At 58.1% G+C, this 15,866-nt stretch overlaps 5 protein-coding genes across 5 annotated transcripts; all 5 read right to left on the reverse strand.

The window, feature by feature from the left end:
* Nucleotides 1–4,343: 4,343 nt before the first annotated feature.
* On the reverse strand, nucleotides 4,344–5,489 carry LINJ_31_1100 (conserved hypothetical protein; the record flags this gene model as incomplete). Its single annotated transcript, XM_001467366.1, has 1 exon — nucleotides 4,344–5,489. The coding sequence occupies one exon, from the start codon at nucleotides 5,487–5,489 to the stop codon at nucleotides 4,344–4,346; it is 1,146 nt and encodes a 381-aa protein (XP_001467403.1).
* A 756-nt stretch (nucleotides 5,490–6,245) lies between these two features.
* LINJ_31_1110 (conserved hypothetical protein) lies at nucleotides 6,246–6,893 on the reverse strand (the record flags this gene model as incomplete). The annotated part of the gene is made up of 1 exon (XM_001467367.1): nucleotides 6,246–6,893. One exon carries the CDS (start codon nucleotides 6,891–6,893, stop codon nucleotides 6,246–6,248), a length of 648 nt encoding a protein of 215 aa, XP_001467404.1.
* Nucleotides 6,894–7,855: 962 nt separating this feature from the next.
* LINJ_31_1120 (conserved hypothetical protein) lies at nucleotides 7,856–8,485 on the reverse strand (the record flags this gene model as incomplete). The annotated part of the gene is made up of 1 exon (XM_001467368.1): nucleotides 7,856–8,485. The coding sequence occupies one exon, from the start codon at nucleotides 8,483–8,485 to the stop codon at nucleotides 7,856–7,858; it is 630 nt and encodes a 209-aa protein (XP_001467405.1).
* A 1,907-nt stretch (nucleotides 8,486–10,392) lies between these two features.
* Nucleotides 10,393–11,610, reverse strand: LINJ_31_1130 (putative N-acyl-L-amino acid amidohydrolase; the record flags this gene model as incomplete). The annotated part of the gene is made up of 1 exon (XM_001467369.1): nucleotides 10,393–11,610. The coding sequence occupies one exon, from the start codon at nucleotides 11,608–11,610 to the stop codon at nucleotides 10,393–10,395; it is 1,218 nt and encodes a 405-aa protein (XP_001467406.1).
* Nucleotides 11,611–13,709: 2,099 nt separating this feature from the next.
* Nucleotides 13,710–14,927, reverse strand: LINJ_31_1140 (putative N-acyl-L-amino acid amidohydrolase; the record flags this gene model as incomplete). Its single annotated transcript, XM_001467370.1, has 1 exon — nucleotides 13,710–14,927. One exon carries the CDS (start codon nucleotides 14,925–14,927, stop codon nucleotides 13,710–13,712), a length of 1,218 nt encoding a protein of 405 aa, XP_001467407.1.
* Between the last annotated feature and the right edge of the window lie 939 nt (nucleotides 14,928–15,866).

Genomic DNA, 15,866 nt, shown 5'->3' on the forward strand with positions numbered 1-15,866 from the left:
ATCGGTCTATGGACTGCTCGTGCCGCTGACTGCTTATCTGCACTTGGAGGGGTGATGAAATGCAGAAAGCAAAAACGTTTCCAAGGCAGAGGAGACGGCCTCTACACAAGCAACGTCGCGGCACACAGAGTTTCAGTGGCCCCAAATCGAAGATGACACAAGAGAGAGCAGCCTCAAGCGCGGACTTACAGGAGAGGGATGTTGCAGCCGTGTGAGGAGCGCCGCAGGTCTCCGACGTGCATGCAAAAGAGAAAGAAAAAACGAACAGCACCACACGAAAATAGGCGGAAGGAAAGGGCGTTTACCAGTCTGCGTGCAACGTGTTTTCCACGTTGGCGTGCACCCTAGCCCACCTTCTCTCCTGCTGGAGCGACGAGAGGCAGCGGGAGACAGGGTGGGTGAAGCGCAGAGATCGTTATCTGTGGCTGCCTCTACACGCGGAGGCGGCAGGCCGACACACGAAAGAAGTGAGACGAGGAAAGGGGAAAAAGAGAAATAGCGGCTACAAGTATGGCTTGAAACTCCTCCTCCTCTACCACGAGAGATGGGAGGGAGGGGAAAGAAAGACAGCGTAGGCTCCCCTGCAGCGGAGCTAGCAATCTACACACGCGCGCGACAGGGCTTCCACGTGCACAGACATACACGATACGCTAAAAAATGTGCAGATGAACCACAAGAGCAAACGAAGGGAAACTGCACTTCCGCTGTGTGCAACCGAAAGGCAGCAACTCTGTGGTGGTGCACTGTGCGTGACGAGTGCGTATCACTGCAAGGCGGGCGTGCCCTGTATGCGGTGTCGAGAACGGGAACAAGTGGATGGTACGTGAAAGGAAGAAGGGCAGGAAAGAATAGGTGGAGATTAGAAAAAGGGGAGCACTCGTACCGCAGCCATACATCGGTACTCGGGCTCTGCAAACACCATCAGTAAACCACTTCTGTGGGTGATGGGGCTGTTTGCCCTTGTTCAGCCAGCCCTGCGACCGGCTTGTCTGCCGCGACAGTAGGCGCCTGATAGGAGGTAGGCGAGTTGCTGCCCGTTGGCCCTCTGTGCCCTTTGTTCGTATCGTTTTTTTTTGTCGAAGTCCAGTGATCCGTGATGCAGACATCTCGCACCTCTCTCTTCGCTTTCGCAGTGACGGTGATAGGCCGCTCGCACATGCCCACAAATGGCACTCACGCGGCGTAGCGGGTAACGAACAACGCCGGAAAGAGAAGGTGGGCAAGCATTCACAACAAAAACAAAACAATAAGAACGCCTACAAGGTGCCTGTGTCCTCACATCACAGCGTGCGAACACCCCCTGAGCCGTGCACGCGGAAAGAGTCGATTCTTCCGCTACACGGATAGAGCCGGCAGCAGAATCGCATTCGATGTACCGCTAGAGCCCCTACGAGGCCGGTTCACTGCAACGCGTCTGAGATGCTCGCCGCAACGCAGTGCGGAAGCCGTGGCACGAGAGCGGTGCGTCGAGGGCCGCCATCGCGGGTGGCTCCAACGAAGTCGCTCGCATGGCATGGTGCATATCTCGCTTGTTAGTTCGACCGCACGGAAGTGCAGCTAAGGTCAGCTCCCCTACAGGAGGCGCCGAGCCCACCAGCACTCGCCCAATCAGCTCCACCTCCTCGAACTCGCTAAAGGCCCGCCCCACATAAGCAGCCCCCGGCTCCGCACGAGTCACGGCGCGCACTTCGAGACCAGATGACCTCATAGCGGCCACCGGGTTGTCGCGTACCGCCAGCACCTGTGTGCGCCCTGATATCGTACCCGGAATCCCGGAGGCGACCGTATGAATAAGGTTCCCCTCAAAGAGAACGTCGCGCGTCGTCCTCCACGCCTCGTCTATCTCAAACCGCAGCACCGGAGCTAGAGAGATGCATACACCACGCAGAAGTTTGCCAGAGGTGTTCGAGACCACCTTACACTGCACGCCAAAAACGTTCTGTCCAACCTGCAACGGCAACGCCTCTAGAGTGAGTTGAACCTTGAGCTCGCGGGCCCGTGGCGAAGCACGAGCATACGAGCTCATAGATGGGACAACGCAGGCAAGCGCCGTTCCAGAAGCAGCGGGCAGCGTCCCTGCAACGGCTTGACTTGTTGGTGGGCTTCATCTGTGCCTGGCCAACGCCGCGAGTCTGCGGCGCCTCGGTGACGCATCGATTGCAGGGCAGTGGCAGGATCGCCCCGGCATGAAAGTCCCTCAGAGCAGATGTCAACTCTTTTCGGTTTAGTCCTCAGACGTACAGCCGCACGTAGGAATGCAGGGCGGCCTGTGCGTTGCTATACTGCCCATCCTAGACGCGAGTAAAAGGGTCGAAAAACTCGGCGGCCGTGACGCTGGCAGCAGGTAGCCGAGCGGGTACATGTAGCGGCTGGCTGGGAACCGGACAAAGACGCCTTCGGCAGCCGCCACCTGCGACAGAATCGAAGGAGCGATTCTGTCGCACCATGCCAGGGCAGAGCTAGGTGCTTTCACGGCAGCGCAACGTGCTGGCCGCATCGTCGTCGCTTCCGCCGGGGTCGTCGTCCTTGGCAACGCGTCAGTGAGCGTCGCTGCCTTGATCCGCTCGGGCATCTGCACGCGGTTGGCGTTAGTGCGGGGACGACGACTTTGTTGCCTCCCCGAGGATCGGCGTCTTCTGCATGAGCAGCGGGCACGCCATTGCGGCCGCCCCTCCATAACGCGTGCCCCTGCCGGCTAATGCTATATTGCACACTGCGAGTTTCGGACTGCCTCACCTGGTCCACGAGCGCGTGGACTTCCGCCTCGACGCTGACCTTCAGGTATATGCTTCCCATTTCAAACGGAATGGCAGCGTCCATGATAAGGCGCGTCTCCCACGGCATCACCGGCGCCGCAGTGCTCATGCGCGAGACGGAGCGGCAGTAATGGGCGCGCTGAGCAGCGTCAATCCAAGAATCGATTCACGGGAGATGTCAGCACACTGAGAAGGTCGTCATCTGCACTCCCCCCGCACACCCACCCCACGCTGAAGTACTCTTCTGTGGCCCGGAGAGGAGGAGAGTAATCCAGAGTTGCGGCAATACGAGGCAGGGCACTCAGGGCAAGCAACAATCGAGGGTAGAGAAAGAGGCGTGTGCAGAGCCATGGGCAGTGGCGGCGGCAGCAGTTGTTTGCATACGCAAAAGCAGTCCCATCGAGCATCCGTTGCTTCGCTCTCCGACTCTTATGTGGGCGACGCTCGTCTGCAGAAGGAGATTTTTGATTCCTTGTTGCGCTTCTTCTTTCTACATCGCAACATGGGCCAAACTCCACCCGGACTGCCACAGCCCCCCATCGCCTGGTGCGGAGAAGCGCTCGTAGACACACGCCTTACAGCAGTGCGCCGACTCAGCCATCGGAGCACGGTCTCCGCTTCAAGCGCTGCCCACGCCACACCTCACAGCCGCTCCCTCCTCAAGCCGGCAGTCACGCCTTGCACCTCTCTCTGGGTGAAACGCGGACGCCCCACACCAGCAGGGCAGCAGCGGCTGGGTAAAATACGCCCGAGTCAAGCTGGCACACCCTGCCCATCACATCGATGGCACAAGCGCGTCCACTGTCGCAGGTCCCTTCGACGCGACGCCAGCCAGGACCTCACTGCCGACGTCAGTAGCCGTGCATCGCTCTGACCTCTCCCTACGTAGGTAGGTGCGCCGCCCTGCCACCACCAGAAGTAGCTCAGCGCCTGGCAGGGGGATGGAGGGGAGGAGGGCTGCTTGGCTTCCGCCCACGTACAGAGTGGGGGGCAGGGAAATGGGGGCACTGAAGCCTGAAATACCACGCACGGAGATGTGTCACAACCCCCTTCGTCGTGGGCGCATGTCGCTAGAGAAACGACAAAACACGACTGAAGCACACACCCAATCGCCATCACGCCAGGGCGACGGAAAGGTGACGAAGACGCGGCGACTACTGCCGGCAGAGAGCGGAGCCCCGCGCCCCGTGCCGCCGCTTCTGTGCACGTGGAGACCCGGACAATCGTGCCCTTCTCTCAAACGAAGAAGGAGCGCCCCTCTCTTTCAGAGAGGCTCGTATCGGCACGTGCGCGCGCATCGAGCACCGTGTAACGGAGAGGCGAGCGCCTCCGCACCGCTACAAAAAAGCGCAGCTGAGAAGGCGAATAGGAAGGAGCCAACGTGCCTATGCGGTGTTCTCCGCTGGGCGGAGGCGAAGGCGAGGAGAACTGCTGCCCTGCTCTGGAGAACAGAGAGAGAGACCGCCTCCCAGTGAGAGCCATGCCCGCCAGTCAAGGTGTGAAGAACGACAGGGAGGCGATCTTTCTCTTTCCACGCTCGTGAGTGAGTCCGCCCGTAGCACGAGAGAGGACATCGCCCGTCCCGCGTCAGCACCGATGATACCAAACGGTTGCAGTTTGCTCCGACGGATTCACCGCTACGTAGCAGTAGTTCAGGTTGCTTGGGTGCACGCCATCGCTACGAGGAAACAGCGTCATCCCTGGCGCTGTGATGACTTGATAAACAGAAGTGCCCACTACAGCGTGGTACCGAACTGAGGCGCTGTTAGGCTCCTCCAACGCCGCCACATCACCATCAGCCTCTTGCTCAGTTGCTTCGACAACGTGAAGCGACTTGACAAGGCGGCGATACAGCTCTCGCGCCGCATCCAAGTACACGGCCGCGTCGTCGTCAAACTGGTTCAGGGGCCCACTACCGGCGACCAGTCGCCACACAACGTGATACAGGAACTCCTCGCGCGACTCTTTGCCGAACACGCCACGCAACTGCCGCATTGGAAGTCTCGCACCACTCATCGAGCCCCACATATCATCATCGTCAGTGTCGGTATCTTCCCGGCTGCTCGCGTCGTAGAGCTCGCCGCACTCTCCTTTGGCCTGTGCGACTGGGCGGCTGTGAGCCCGCAGAAAGAGTGCTCGCAGCTCATCACTGATGACCTCGCCGTGAGGCAGAAGCTCCTCCGCGCGTTTCACAGTTGGCAGGAAGTATACGGGCTGATTGGCATCTCGCACAGTTGCACCATCCACATCGCGCAGAACCTGTCGCACAACCTTCGCATCTACGAGGCCGTGGCGCAACGGCTCGAGCGTCGTCCAGCGGCACGTCAGAGGACGGAACTGGAGCTCGTTAGCCCCCAAGACGCTCTGTGCATGATGGGCGTCATCGCCCACTAGATCAGAGCGCACGCACGGGGCCGCAAACAGGCTGCGCAGAAAGTCTGCAGCAACACCGTCATGAAAGCGAAGCGCGACAGCAGAGACAGTCGCAGCGGCTGCGTTCGCAGTTCGACATGAGGATGGCGAGGCTACAGCTTGTGCGGACAACGTTCCCTCCGTGAAAGAGGGCACCTCGCTGGGGCAGCGGTACCGGTACGTATGCATGTTCCACTCCCCTAGTCGCAGGAGGCCCCACTTCATGAAGAGGCTTTTGTACGGCTCTGCATCACTGAAGGAGGCGCACGCCGACACATCAGCTGCCGCCGATGAAGGCGCAGCCTGCTCGAAGACAAACATGACGGGGGGTCAAGGTGAATGAGCACACGATTGCAGCTGCAGCTTCGCTTCTGCGTTCTTTGCCTTTTTTTTTTCGCAGTGGCGGTGGGGGACTGATGTGAGGGTCACAGCGGTCCGCGCAGACAAGCGGGTGAGGGATGGGGAAGAGGGGGATTGGCGGGCAGAACGAGGAGAAGAGACATATAGACGTGCTGTCGCGTTGGCTGAAGTCAAGAAAAGGGAGGAGACGAGGCACCTGCCTTCGCACACGTCACAAGGCCGGGAGGTCGGCCTTGGCACGTGGCGGCACGCACGCATGGTGGCTCTCTTTTCAGCATGCATCCAAAATGCAGCACAAAGGTATGTGGGCGACGATACACAACGGCGCTGCTTTTGGGGTGTATGCCCATCATGCAGCATTTTCTTCTTTTGTTTCTGACAGCGCAACTCGAGGCGAAATGGCAGAGATCAACAAGCTCACGGAAGCACTTCGCCAACAGTGTTTCAGAAGATATGAGTGGGAGGGGGTCCACGACACCTAGAACAGCACAATCTGTTGGCTTTGACGGCCGTGCGCACACTTGTGATGCTGTGCATTAAAGGGCCCCACCCCTTTCGCATACGGGCGGCCGTCCTGGAGAAGCGAGTGTACCACACAGGATGAACACTACGCTCACCCGCCCGATTCGGTCAGGATGCTGACGCAAGGTTGCGCAGACGCGCGTGCTGATGCTCACGCGCCCTCGCGGCCGCCGGACACTCACGCCTGCTTCCTTCTCAAACGTACGTCTTCTTTTCGAGGAGGCGCCGCAGCATAAACAGCTGGAAGCTGAGCATGATCAAGAACGCCAGCACCTGGAAGATAGACCACCACAGCACGCGTTCATTCGCACTCTCTACGGTGTCGCGGTGGTCCTTCTGTTGGTTTCGAATCGACACCTGCAACGTCTTCAGCTGCTGCATCGACCCCGACAGCGCCCGTATTTTCTGCTCAATCGGATCCAGCTTCGATGCATCCACCGCATAGTTGACGTTTACGGAGGTGCGCAGGTCGAAATTCACATTCTTGGACGTAAACAGCGTGTTCGAGTTATCAAAACTGATGATGATGTTGCGGGGCTTGTCGGATGCCGGGACGGAGAAGGCGCCGAAGGCGAGGTCCTTCCAGTGCATCAGTTCCTCATTCGTGCCGCGATCCTTGATCGAGACGGGCAAGAGGTATTCGGGGTGCAGGGCAAACTGAAAGTGGAGCTCTCGCCCAGCGCCGAGGCTTTCGGTAATGACAAAAATCTCGCCAGCGTTAATTTCCGTGATCAGGGCCACCGACAGCACCGCTGAAAAGCAAGCGGAAAGGACTAGGGCGACGAGCAGTCGAGACACGCCGCCGTCACGCAGCAACGCAGCAGCTACTCTAGTGGATTTCATCTGCGAAACCAGAAGACTCAGGAAAGTGCGGCAACGAAATGCGATGGCGTCGCAGAGGCGCCTGAAGTCAGTGCCGGTAAAACGGCCGACGTCGTCAGTGCGAGAAGGAAACGAATGTATCGGGAAAGGATGTACGCACTGAACGCAGGCGGGGAGGCGAACTGCGTCCGATTAGCTATGGCTGCCGCGAAGGGTGTGAGCCCAGGGACGGTTACGAGCGCGCCACACCAACGTAAGGAGGGGGGAAGCGAAAGGGGAACAGTGCGCGAGCAGAAAGGATTAAGGATGGGAGGTGCGCGAGAGCGTGCGTGAGCGCGTGACATAACGGGACCTTCGGCGATGAACGGCAGTCGCACATGCAGCAGGAGCCCAGCTTAACGGGGAAAAGAGATTCAGCCGCGTAGCAGTGCCACGGAGGGCTCTTCCTTATTTGCTCTCTGATCACTGACACGCAGCGCTTCCCTGCGGCGTGCTTGCGGAGGGCTCCATCTGCACTTACTGCGGGGACTCACCGTTACACCGCTCTGCAGGTAGCGAGGGCGTGATGAACATCGGCGGTATGCGAAGACAATCATGAACTTCACACGCTTGACGCCTCCCTCGCGTCTCTTCTACATGGATTTCGAGGGAAAAGGATCAGGAAGGAGGTGAGCGTACCGAGTGCACTGGTTGAGATGAGCAAAGAAAGAATATGGTGTCGCCGAGACACGCGACAAACAGAAGGGGCGGCAGCAGGGGAATCCTCGGCAGCGATGTCTTCTTTCTCGGTCGCCCACGCACGCGCCCTCCCCATTTTACGGGCGTCTCGCACCGCTGCAGCAGAGCGAGGCAGCACGGGCAATCTTGCTAGCACGCCTACGCACAGCATCCCCAACGCGGCGTCGCGTTACCGACATGCTCGCGCCGGCAAGCATCAGAGAAACAAGTCTCTCTCCCTCCAACGGAGCTTACAACGAGCGCTGTCAGATGGTGCGACGCTTCTCCACAAAACTCCGCAGCAGCCACAACTGGCCACCCGCTGCAACAAAGAAGCTCACGACCTGCATGATGGACCACCAGTGCACTCGCTCATTCGCGTGCTCGACAAGGGCGCGGTGGTCCTTCTGGTTGTAGCGAATCAACTCCTGTAGTTTGCGCAGGGTCTGCATCTTTTCGAAGAGTGTCTGCACCTTCTTTTCGATTGGGTCTATCTCCTCCTTCCGAACGCCCCGGGTCGGGTCGGGGATGACGCGGATCTCGAAGCTCACACTACTAAGCGTCAGCAGCGACTGGGAGTTGTCGAACTCAAAGACTAGGTGGCGTGTCTTGTCCGTCGATGGGAGATTGAGATACCCTTGTGGGCTGCCCTTCCACGCCTGCAGCACATCTCCCGTTTCGCGACATCGAATGCGGACGGGAAAAACAAAGTCAGGGTTCATGTAGAATGCGAACACCAAATTGTTGCCTGGTGGCACAATATCGGTGACGGAGAAAACCTCGGTCGCCTCGACACCGACAGCGATCGCAGACGCAGGAGCAGCGGCGGTAGCTACCAGAGCTGCCACTAGCAACACCAGCACCGACACCGACAGCAACGCACCATGTCTCTTCATTTTTTTGATTTTTGTGTGTGTGTGGAGGTGGAGGGGGTATACTGAGTACTTCGAAAAATGGCCTCCAAAGTCCGGGAGAGAGATGCGTAGGTGACGTAGAATCACCTGTTTGGCGCACAGACATGTATATGCACCTTAGCGATGTACCGGCGCTGATCACGCGAACGCGAAGAAGACGGCACTCAGCCGGAGCTGATAGGGACGCACAGATATGCAAAGGCTAGGGAAGGGCGAAGAAAAAGGAGACGACAAGTGGGCAACAACAACGAATGGCAGATGCACTGCTGCAATGACAACGACACTGTCTGCCCTGCAAACCGCAAGATAAGTCAGAGCGCCGCGTCATCCGTCATGAGCGACAGCGTGCGCAGCGTTGCTGTCGCTCAGTTCCAAGGAGGACTCTCCGAGTGGCAGAATAGCCTGGCCTAAAAGCGTCTCTTGCTGCTCTTGAGGTTCAGCCAGCACACGCGTTGCGTATGATCCTTGAGAGCGTGTAGACGCGACACACATGCCAAGAAGAGGCCAACGATACACACTGCCCGCCCGCCAAACATCGTCGCCCTTCCCCGAGTTCGTGCGGGCGAGACCACCTGTTATCGCTGTGCGTTCTGCAGGTACGACAAAAAAAGAGGCGCTCGTGACGGTCTGCACTCGTATCTCTCTCTTGATCGCAATCACGAGGGGTTCGGAGAGCGAAGAAAAAAGTGGAGGTGGCCGTTATTCGATGAGTGAAGGATGGCGAGCGAGAACTAAGTCGTCGAGGTCGTAGAGGAGAGGCGAGGGCAACAGAACAGGGAAAGAGGAAGGAGTGCTAAGATCAGGGTCGTGCACAAAAGGGCATGTCGCTACGACATGCTATCAGACATTGGTGGAATTGAAGCAAAGAAGGGGAAAGCGGGTACGACGCCATGTGGTCAATCATGGGCTTCCTCCGACTCCGCCCCCCCCTGCAACTGAAAAGAAAAAAGGGGAAGTCGCCATAGATATAGACCCGGCAAGTGGAGAGTTTCAGCAGGAGAACGTACATCACCTTAGCCAAGCGACAAACAGCAGGAACAAAACAAGGAACTCATGAGAACGCGGCACGGTCAGAGTCGCTCGCGCCACAACTCACCCCCACTACAAGATGAACACAGAAAGTTGAGGTAAATTGTAGTAGGTGCTGCGCGTACAAGAACCACATCGCGAGCTTCAACAAATGGGGTGATCGCCCTTTTCACTGTTCTCCGATCTTTTTTTTTCGTATCGTCGCTGCGGATGCCGCGTGAAGCCGTTGAAAAAGAGGTTAGGGGTAGGATATGAACAAGCGCACAACAGAGAAGAAGGGAAGGATGGAGGAGGGATAGAAAGGCTACACACGTGTGTTGCAGCCGTGTCGCGGCTACTCTCTCCCCACCACTGCGAACCCTTACGATGATGATGATGAGAGAGCCACAGGCAGAGGCAAACACGCGCGCATGGAGAAACCAACAGAAAAGGGCGGGGGAGACGATAGGTGAGGAGAGAAAAAGCAATAAAGAGATCGCGGAAGACCGCGAATCGGTTACAAGCACAGAGGTGTCGAAAACGTGTACATACGACACGAAACAAAAAAGAGCTGCCCTCGTCCTTTTCGTTGCCGGTCTCTCTCGCCGTCTCGCGCAAACGAGCTTGCGCGAGTCTCGCAAGCCATGAAAAAAAGGAAAGAAAAGGGGCAGACAACAGCGGGGAGGAACGGAGATCACCGGCATATTCGTCGCCATCACGCCGGCTTTCTGGAAGGAGCTGATATAAACCGTGGGCCACACATATGAGGTGTCCCTGCTCAGCCATATCCTGCCTTACAAAACCAGAAAGCGAGGCGGCAGACAGCCCTGCGAACTCTAAAACAAACAGATTTAAAAGGAATACATATATCGGCGCTTTCTTCACTGCATGAGCAGCTCGTGGATAGTGCCATAATGGACCTTCACGCCGACCTTCATCGCCTCCTCGTCCACGCGGAACTTCGCGTTGTGGTTCACCGCAGTGCACCCCTTCCCAGGATTGTAGCAGCCAATCCCCACATAGTTCGCAGGTGCCACCTTCGCAAACTCGCTGAAGTCCTCGGAGGGAGACATGCAAGCCGAAAGCTCCACAACCTGGTCCTTCGAGGGGAGCACCTGCGCAAAAACTCGCATTCCCACGTCGTACGCGCTGTCCGTGTTCACCGTCACATCGTAGCCAGGAAGCCAGTTGAGGTTGCACATCGCACCGTACGATCTGCACATGCCGTGAAGCACCTCAGCGACAGCCTTTTTGGCATCTTCCCGCACCTCGCGATCCTGCGTGCGCAGCGTGCCCTTCAGCGTCACCCTGTCAGGGATCACGTTGTAGCTGTCAGAGCTCGAGGTTATCGTGGTGATGGTGAAGATTGGGCACTTGGATGGCGGCATGCGACGCGACACCACCTGCTGAAGGGCAGTCACGGCAAGGCACGCGATCGCGATAGGGTCGATGGAGCTCTCCGGCATGGAGGCATGCCCGCCGCGGCCAATTATTTCCGCGTGTAGGGTGTCACTGCTGGAGAGAACCGGACCCTTCCTCACCAAAACTGTGCCCGTAGGCCCCTCCTTCATCGGGATGATGTGCTCAGCAAACACCATCGCCACGCCCTCCATGCAGCCCTTCTCGATCATCATCTGGGCGCCACCCGGCGGCACCTCCTCCGCAGGCTGAAACAGCAGGCGCACGGTGCCCTTGATCCTCCCCGCATCCTCCAGCAGCAGCCTCGTCGCGCCGAGCAGCATCGCCGCGTGCGTGTCGTGGCCGCACGCGTGCATCACGCCCTGCTTCTTCGACGCAAACGGCACGTCTGTCAGCTCCTCGACAGGCAGCGCGTCGATGTCCGCACGCAGCGCAATGATCGGGCCGTCGCCACCGCCACCCTTCAGGTCAGCAACAACGCAGTTGCTTTCAGGCTGGCTGATGTGCAGCCATTCGCCCTTCGCGTCCATCTTCTGCAGCTCACCCATGATGTAGGCCGCCGTCGGCTGCTCCTCGAACGAGAGGTCCGGGTTCTCGTGGATGTAGCGGCGCCAGGCAACCACCTGGTCGTAGATCTGCTCCACACGCCGGTCGAGCTCCTCGCGGTTGATGGCCGGCATACTGTCGGTGTAGGTGACCGCCAGTAGGGGAGCTCGTGAAGACCTTTGAGAGAGGGACAAAGAGAGAAATTTGGTGTTGTCACGGTTTCAAGCGGACACTTCTGAGACATGTCCGGTGCCGCGTGCAGTGTTTATACGCGGAGATACAGGACAGAGGCAGGAGATGCGGTGTGAGCGCGAGAGTGGCGATGCGGCAGCGGAGAGGACAGTGGGCGTCATCGAGGCGGGGCCGATGCACAGTCAGCGAGACACCGCATCGAGGAAACGGAGCAGCTCTGCAACGGAATCACGTGATCTCATCTCGGCATTCGGCGCTGTGGTGCGCACGTGTTCGATCCTCTGAGAAAAAGAAACATCGCGAACGCTACGTGAAGCACACCGCTCCTGCCAAGCTCTACCGTCGACGCGTGACAGAAACACGCACACGACACCACTTGTCGGCGGCGCAGTGCGCATGGTAAAACGCATGCGTCACTTTGGTGGTCTCTGAGGCATCCGCCGCCCAGCCCACCCCCAAACTCGCGTAGCATCCATTTTGGGACCACGCCAAGAAAGATAAGACGAGCGAGGCTGGCACCGCAGAGCTATGGCCACTCTTGAAGACGAATGGGCTTGCCAGCTTCTCAGCAAGTTGTATCGGCCGTGCAAACGAGAAAGAGCCATCACACAGAGTAAATCACGATAGCACACGCCAAACGCATGTTACAGGCTTACATGACCGTGTGCCTAGCAAAAGCCTTCCGCCTGTCGCCGCTGGTGTTGGCACGAAATGTAGCTTAATTCAAGCGAGGAACGAGAAGGGAGAGGGACACGCACATACAGAAGTGTTGGTGGGGCTATGGAGCGGCGGCAGAGGTACAGACTCCGTAGTAGAAAGGGAGTTCCAGCGCTGTGAAAGCGCGCGGCAAGCAATAAGCCCCGACAGATTTCCAGCAACCCTGCGTCGACAGAGAGAGGTGGCGTGGCGAGTACGCGAGCGCATACCCGCACCTGTGCAGAGCCGCATAATAATAACATACAAAAGACTACGGCCAGCGACGCCAAACGAAAACCTCGACAGACGTTCTGGTCCCGTTCGGCGGGGGGAGCAAAAAAAAGGCAGCGAAACGTTTTCAAGCTATCAGACAACCAAACAGAAAAGACGGGCATAACTTTACAACAAAACGGGAAATAATGCGCTAAAGATGCCCCCTCCCCACCTCCCTCGGACTCCCCTGTACCCGCGCGCTTCCCTGTGCAACCACGAGGGCCAGTCGTAGTGATGGGCGCACGCATCGGCGGACGCGCCCTACATACACACGCAAGGGGCCGGTGCGCGGACGGAGCGTGAGAGGCACCAAGAAGTGAGAACAGAGCGCCACAACGTAAAAGACAAAGAAGCTGCAAGCGATGAATGGTGAGAAAAGGCAACGGATGAAGATTGAGGGGTGGTATGTGTGTATGGAAGAAGGGGGAGGTCAACGGTAAGTGAGCTCGCCAGAAGGCGCAGTCTTAAGCGCAGACGCACAGGCGAAACACAGAGACGCAGTATGAAACAAAAAGGGAAGCTAACTATAGAGCACGGTCTATCGATAGAAGGAAGCATAGAGATCTGTGGGTGTTTGCGCATGCGTATGTATATTTACATAAATGTACATACGTATGGCGAGAGAGGGGGAGAGATGGCCTAGGTAAAAAAACGAAACCACACGCGCGAGAGAGCAGCAGAACAAGAACGGTGCGTGCGCGGTGAGAATTCGAGTCGGTGTAACAACAGCATATCTGTGTGCACGTCTACTTCTACGTGAAGCTCACGAGGAAAGTGCCCGCAGTCCGGGTCTGTGCGCCATCTTCTGTGCAGCACGGGCAACTCGGCCACCGTGCTACGAGCATCCTTATCCTTGCATTCTCTTTCGTCTCTCTTGCGCGGTCGGCGAGGGAGAGTAGACATCACACGTTGACAACACCCGGGTGCTCGTGCGGGCATATACGTGTGCGTGCGTACACTTGGCTCGACGGGGGTGCACATATTTGCCCGGCATCCGCGGCCACAGGTGGCGACGGCGAGAGGTGAATGCGAACAGCAGCGCTTTAGCGGCATCGGCCACGCTTTCATCGTATCACTGCATGAGCAGCTCGTGGATAGTGCCATAGTGGACCTTCACGCCGACCTTCATCGCCTCCTCGTCCACCTTGAACTTCGCGTTGTGGTTCAGTGCAGTGCACTGCTCCGCTTCGTTGTAGCAGCCAATGCCCACGAAGTTGCCGGGACAGCAGTTGGAAAAGGCGCTGAAGTCCTCGGAGCCATAGTGGCACTCCTTGAACTCCACGGCGTCGTCCTTCGAGGGCAACACCTGCGCAAACACTCGCTCCGAGACGTCAACAGCGGAGGGGTGGTTGATCGTAAGATCGTACCCGTCGATCCATTTGCACGTGTAGGTCGCCCCGAAGCTCTTCGTGACGCCGGCTACAACGTCTTCCACGTACTTCAGCGTGTTTTCGCGCACCTCGCGATCCTGCGTGCGCAGCGTGCCCTTCAGCGTCACCCTGTCAGGGATCACGTTGTAGCTGTCAGAGCTCGAGGTTATCGTCGCGACCGTCAGCACAGGACACTTGGATGGCGGCATGCGACGCGACACCACCTGCTGAAGGGCAGTCACGGCAAGGCACGCGATCGCGATAGGGTCGATGGAGCTCTCCGGCATGGAGGCATGCCCGCCGCGGCCGATCACATCGATGCAGAAGCAATCACTGCTGCTCGTCACAGCGCCCCGCATAAAGCCTACCTTCCCCGTTGTTAACCCAGGAAACGGAAAGATGTGCTCAGCAAACACCATCGCCACGCCCTCCATGCAGCCCTTCTCGATCATCATCTGGGCGCCACCCGGCGGCACCTCCTCCGCAGGCTGAAACAGCAGGCGCACGGTGCCCTTGATCCTCCCCGCATCCTCCAGCAGCAGCCTCGTCGCGCCGAGCAGCATCGCCGCGTGCGTGTCGTGGCCGCACGCGTGCATCACGCCCTGCTTCTTCGACGCAAACGGCACGTCTGTCAGCTCCTCGACAGGCAGCGCGTCGATGTCCGCACGCAGCGCAATGATCGGGCCGTCGCCACCGCCACCCTTCAGGTCAGCAACAACGCAGTTGCTTTCAGGCTGGCTGATGTGCAGCCATTCGCCCTTCGCGTCCATCTTCTGCAGCTCACCCATGATGTAGGCCGCCGTCGGCTGCTCCTCGAACGAGAGGTCCGGGTTCTCGTGGATGTAGCGGCGCCAGGCAACCACCTGGTCGTAGATCTGCTCCACACGCCGGTCGAGCTCCTCGCGGTTGATGGCCGGCATTGTCACAAGGGAAAGCAAAGAAGGAACATTCAGCGCGTCTGTGCGAGATAGGTGCCCTGAAGGACGGATCAAGAAAGAAGAAGAGGTCGAGACAGGGAAGGGGAGGGGGGAGGGCACACAAAGAAAAGAGTTTAGTTTGGTCAACGCTGGAAAGAAGGCAGGCACGAACAGCAGACAGCTTGCAGGACGACTCTGATGGCACCCCTTCAGCCACTAAGGATGTTCTGGAGGGGCCACGCTACAACCACAGAGAAAATAAACACGAGTAGAGCGGCAAAATACTGCGATCGCGTCAGGAAAGAATTCGTGAAGATGGAAAGTCGTCGGAACTGCCCTTTTGCTGTTGTTGTTTGGAGGGAGCCAACCGAGAACAAAGACAACACAGCACGTGAAACCCGGTGATGATGACGGATATGGCGCGCGCACACACACGAAGGAAAGAGAGAGAACGGTACAGCGTGAGAGTCGGAATCGACGTAGAAGAGTGCAGCAGAAGGACATCGGAGCATGGGCGACGGCGGTGATGCAGGGAGGGAGCGGAAGCAGAAGCAGCCCACGACCACGTCCGCATGCGCTGAACGTATGCATACCTGTTGATCAGCTGCACGCACAGCATCTCAGCCATCAAAAGTCACACTTCCATAAAGTTGAACGGCCGCTCGCTTCCCTCAGCAACAACGAAGAGGTCAAGCGAGAGCGGCAACAATGGAGGTGGGCAGTTCTTCTTTTGGTGTTTTTTTCTTCGACGGCGTACGTTGCCGCGCATGCGCCTCCCGTGAACGTGAGAGGAGACAACGAAAAAAAAAATGCGGACACATGTGAGTAGATACGGGCAAGCCATCGATGTCCATCTGGGTCGGCGTGCGAGAGGGCATTCAGTGGCTATAAGGCGGTGTCGCTGTGAATAGAGTTCTCGTTTGCTTTTCTTCGGCGTGTCGA

Source organism: Leishmania infantum, chromosome 31, assembly GCF_000002875.2.
Source record: "Leishmania infantum JPCM5 genome chromosome 31".
Classification (NCBI taxonomy): Eukaryota; Euglenozoa; class Kinetoplastea; order Trypanosomatida; family Trypanosomatidae; genus Leishmania; species Leishmania infantum.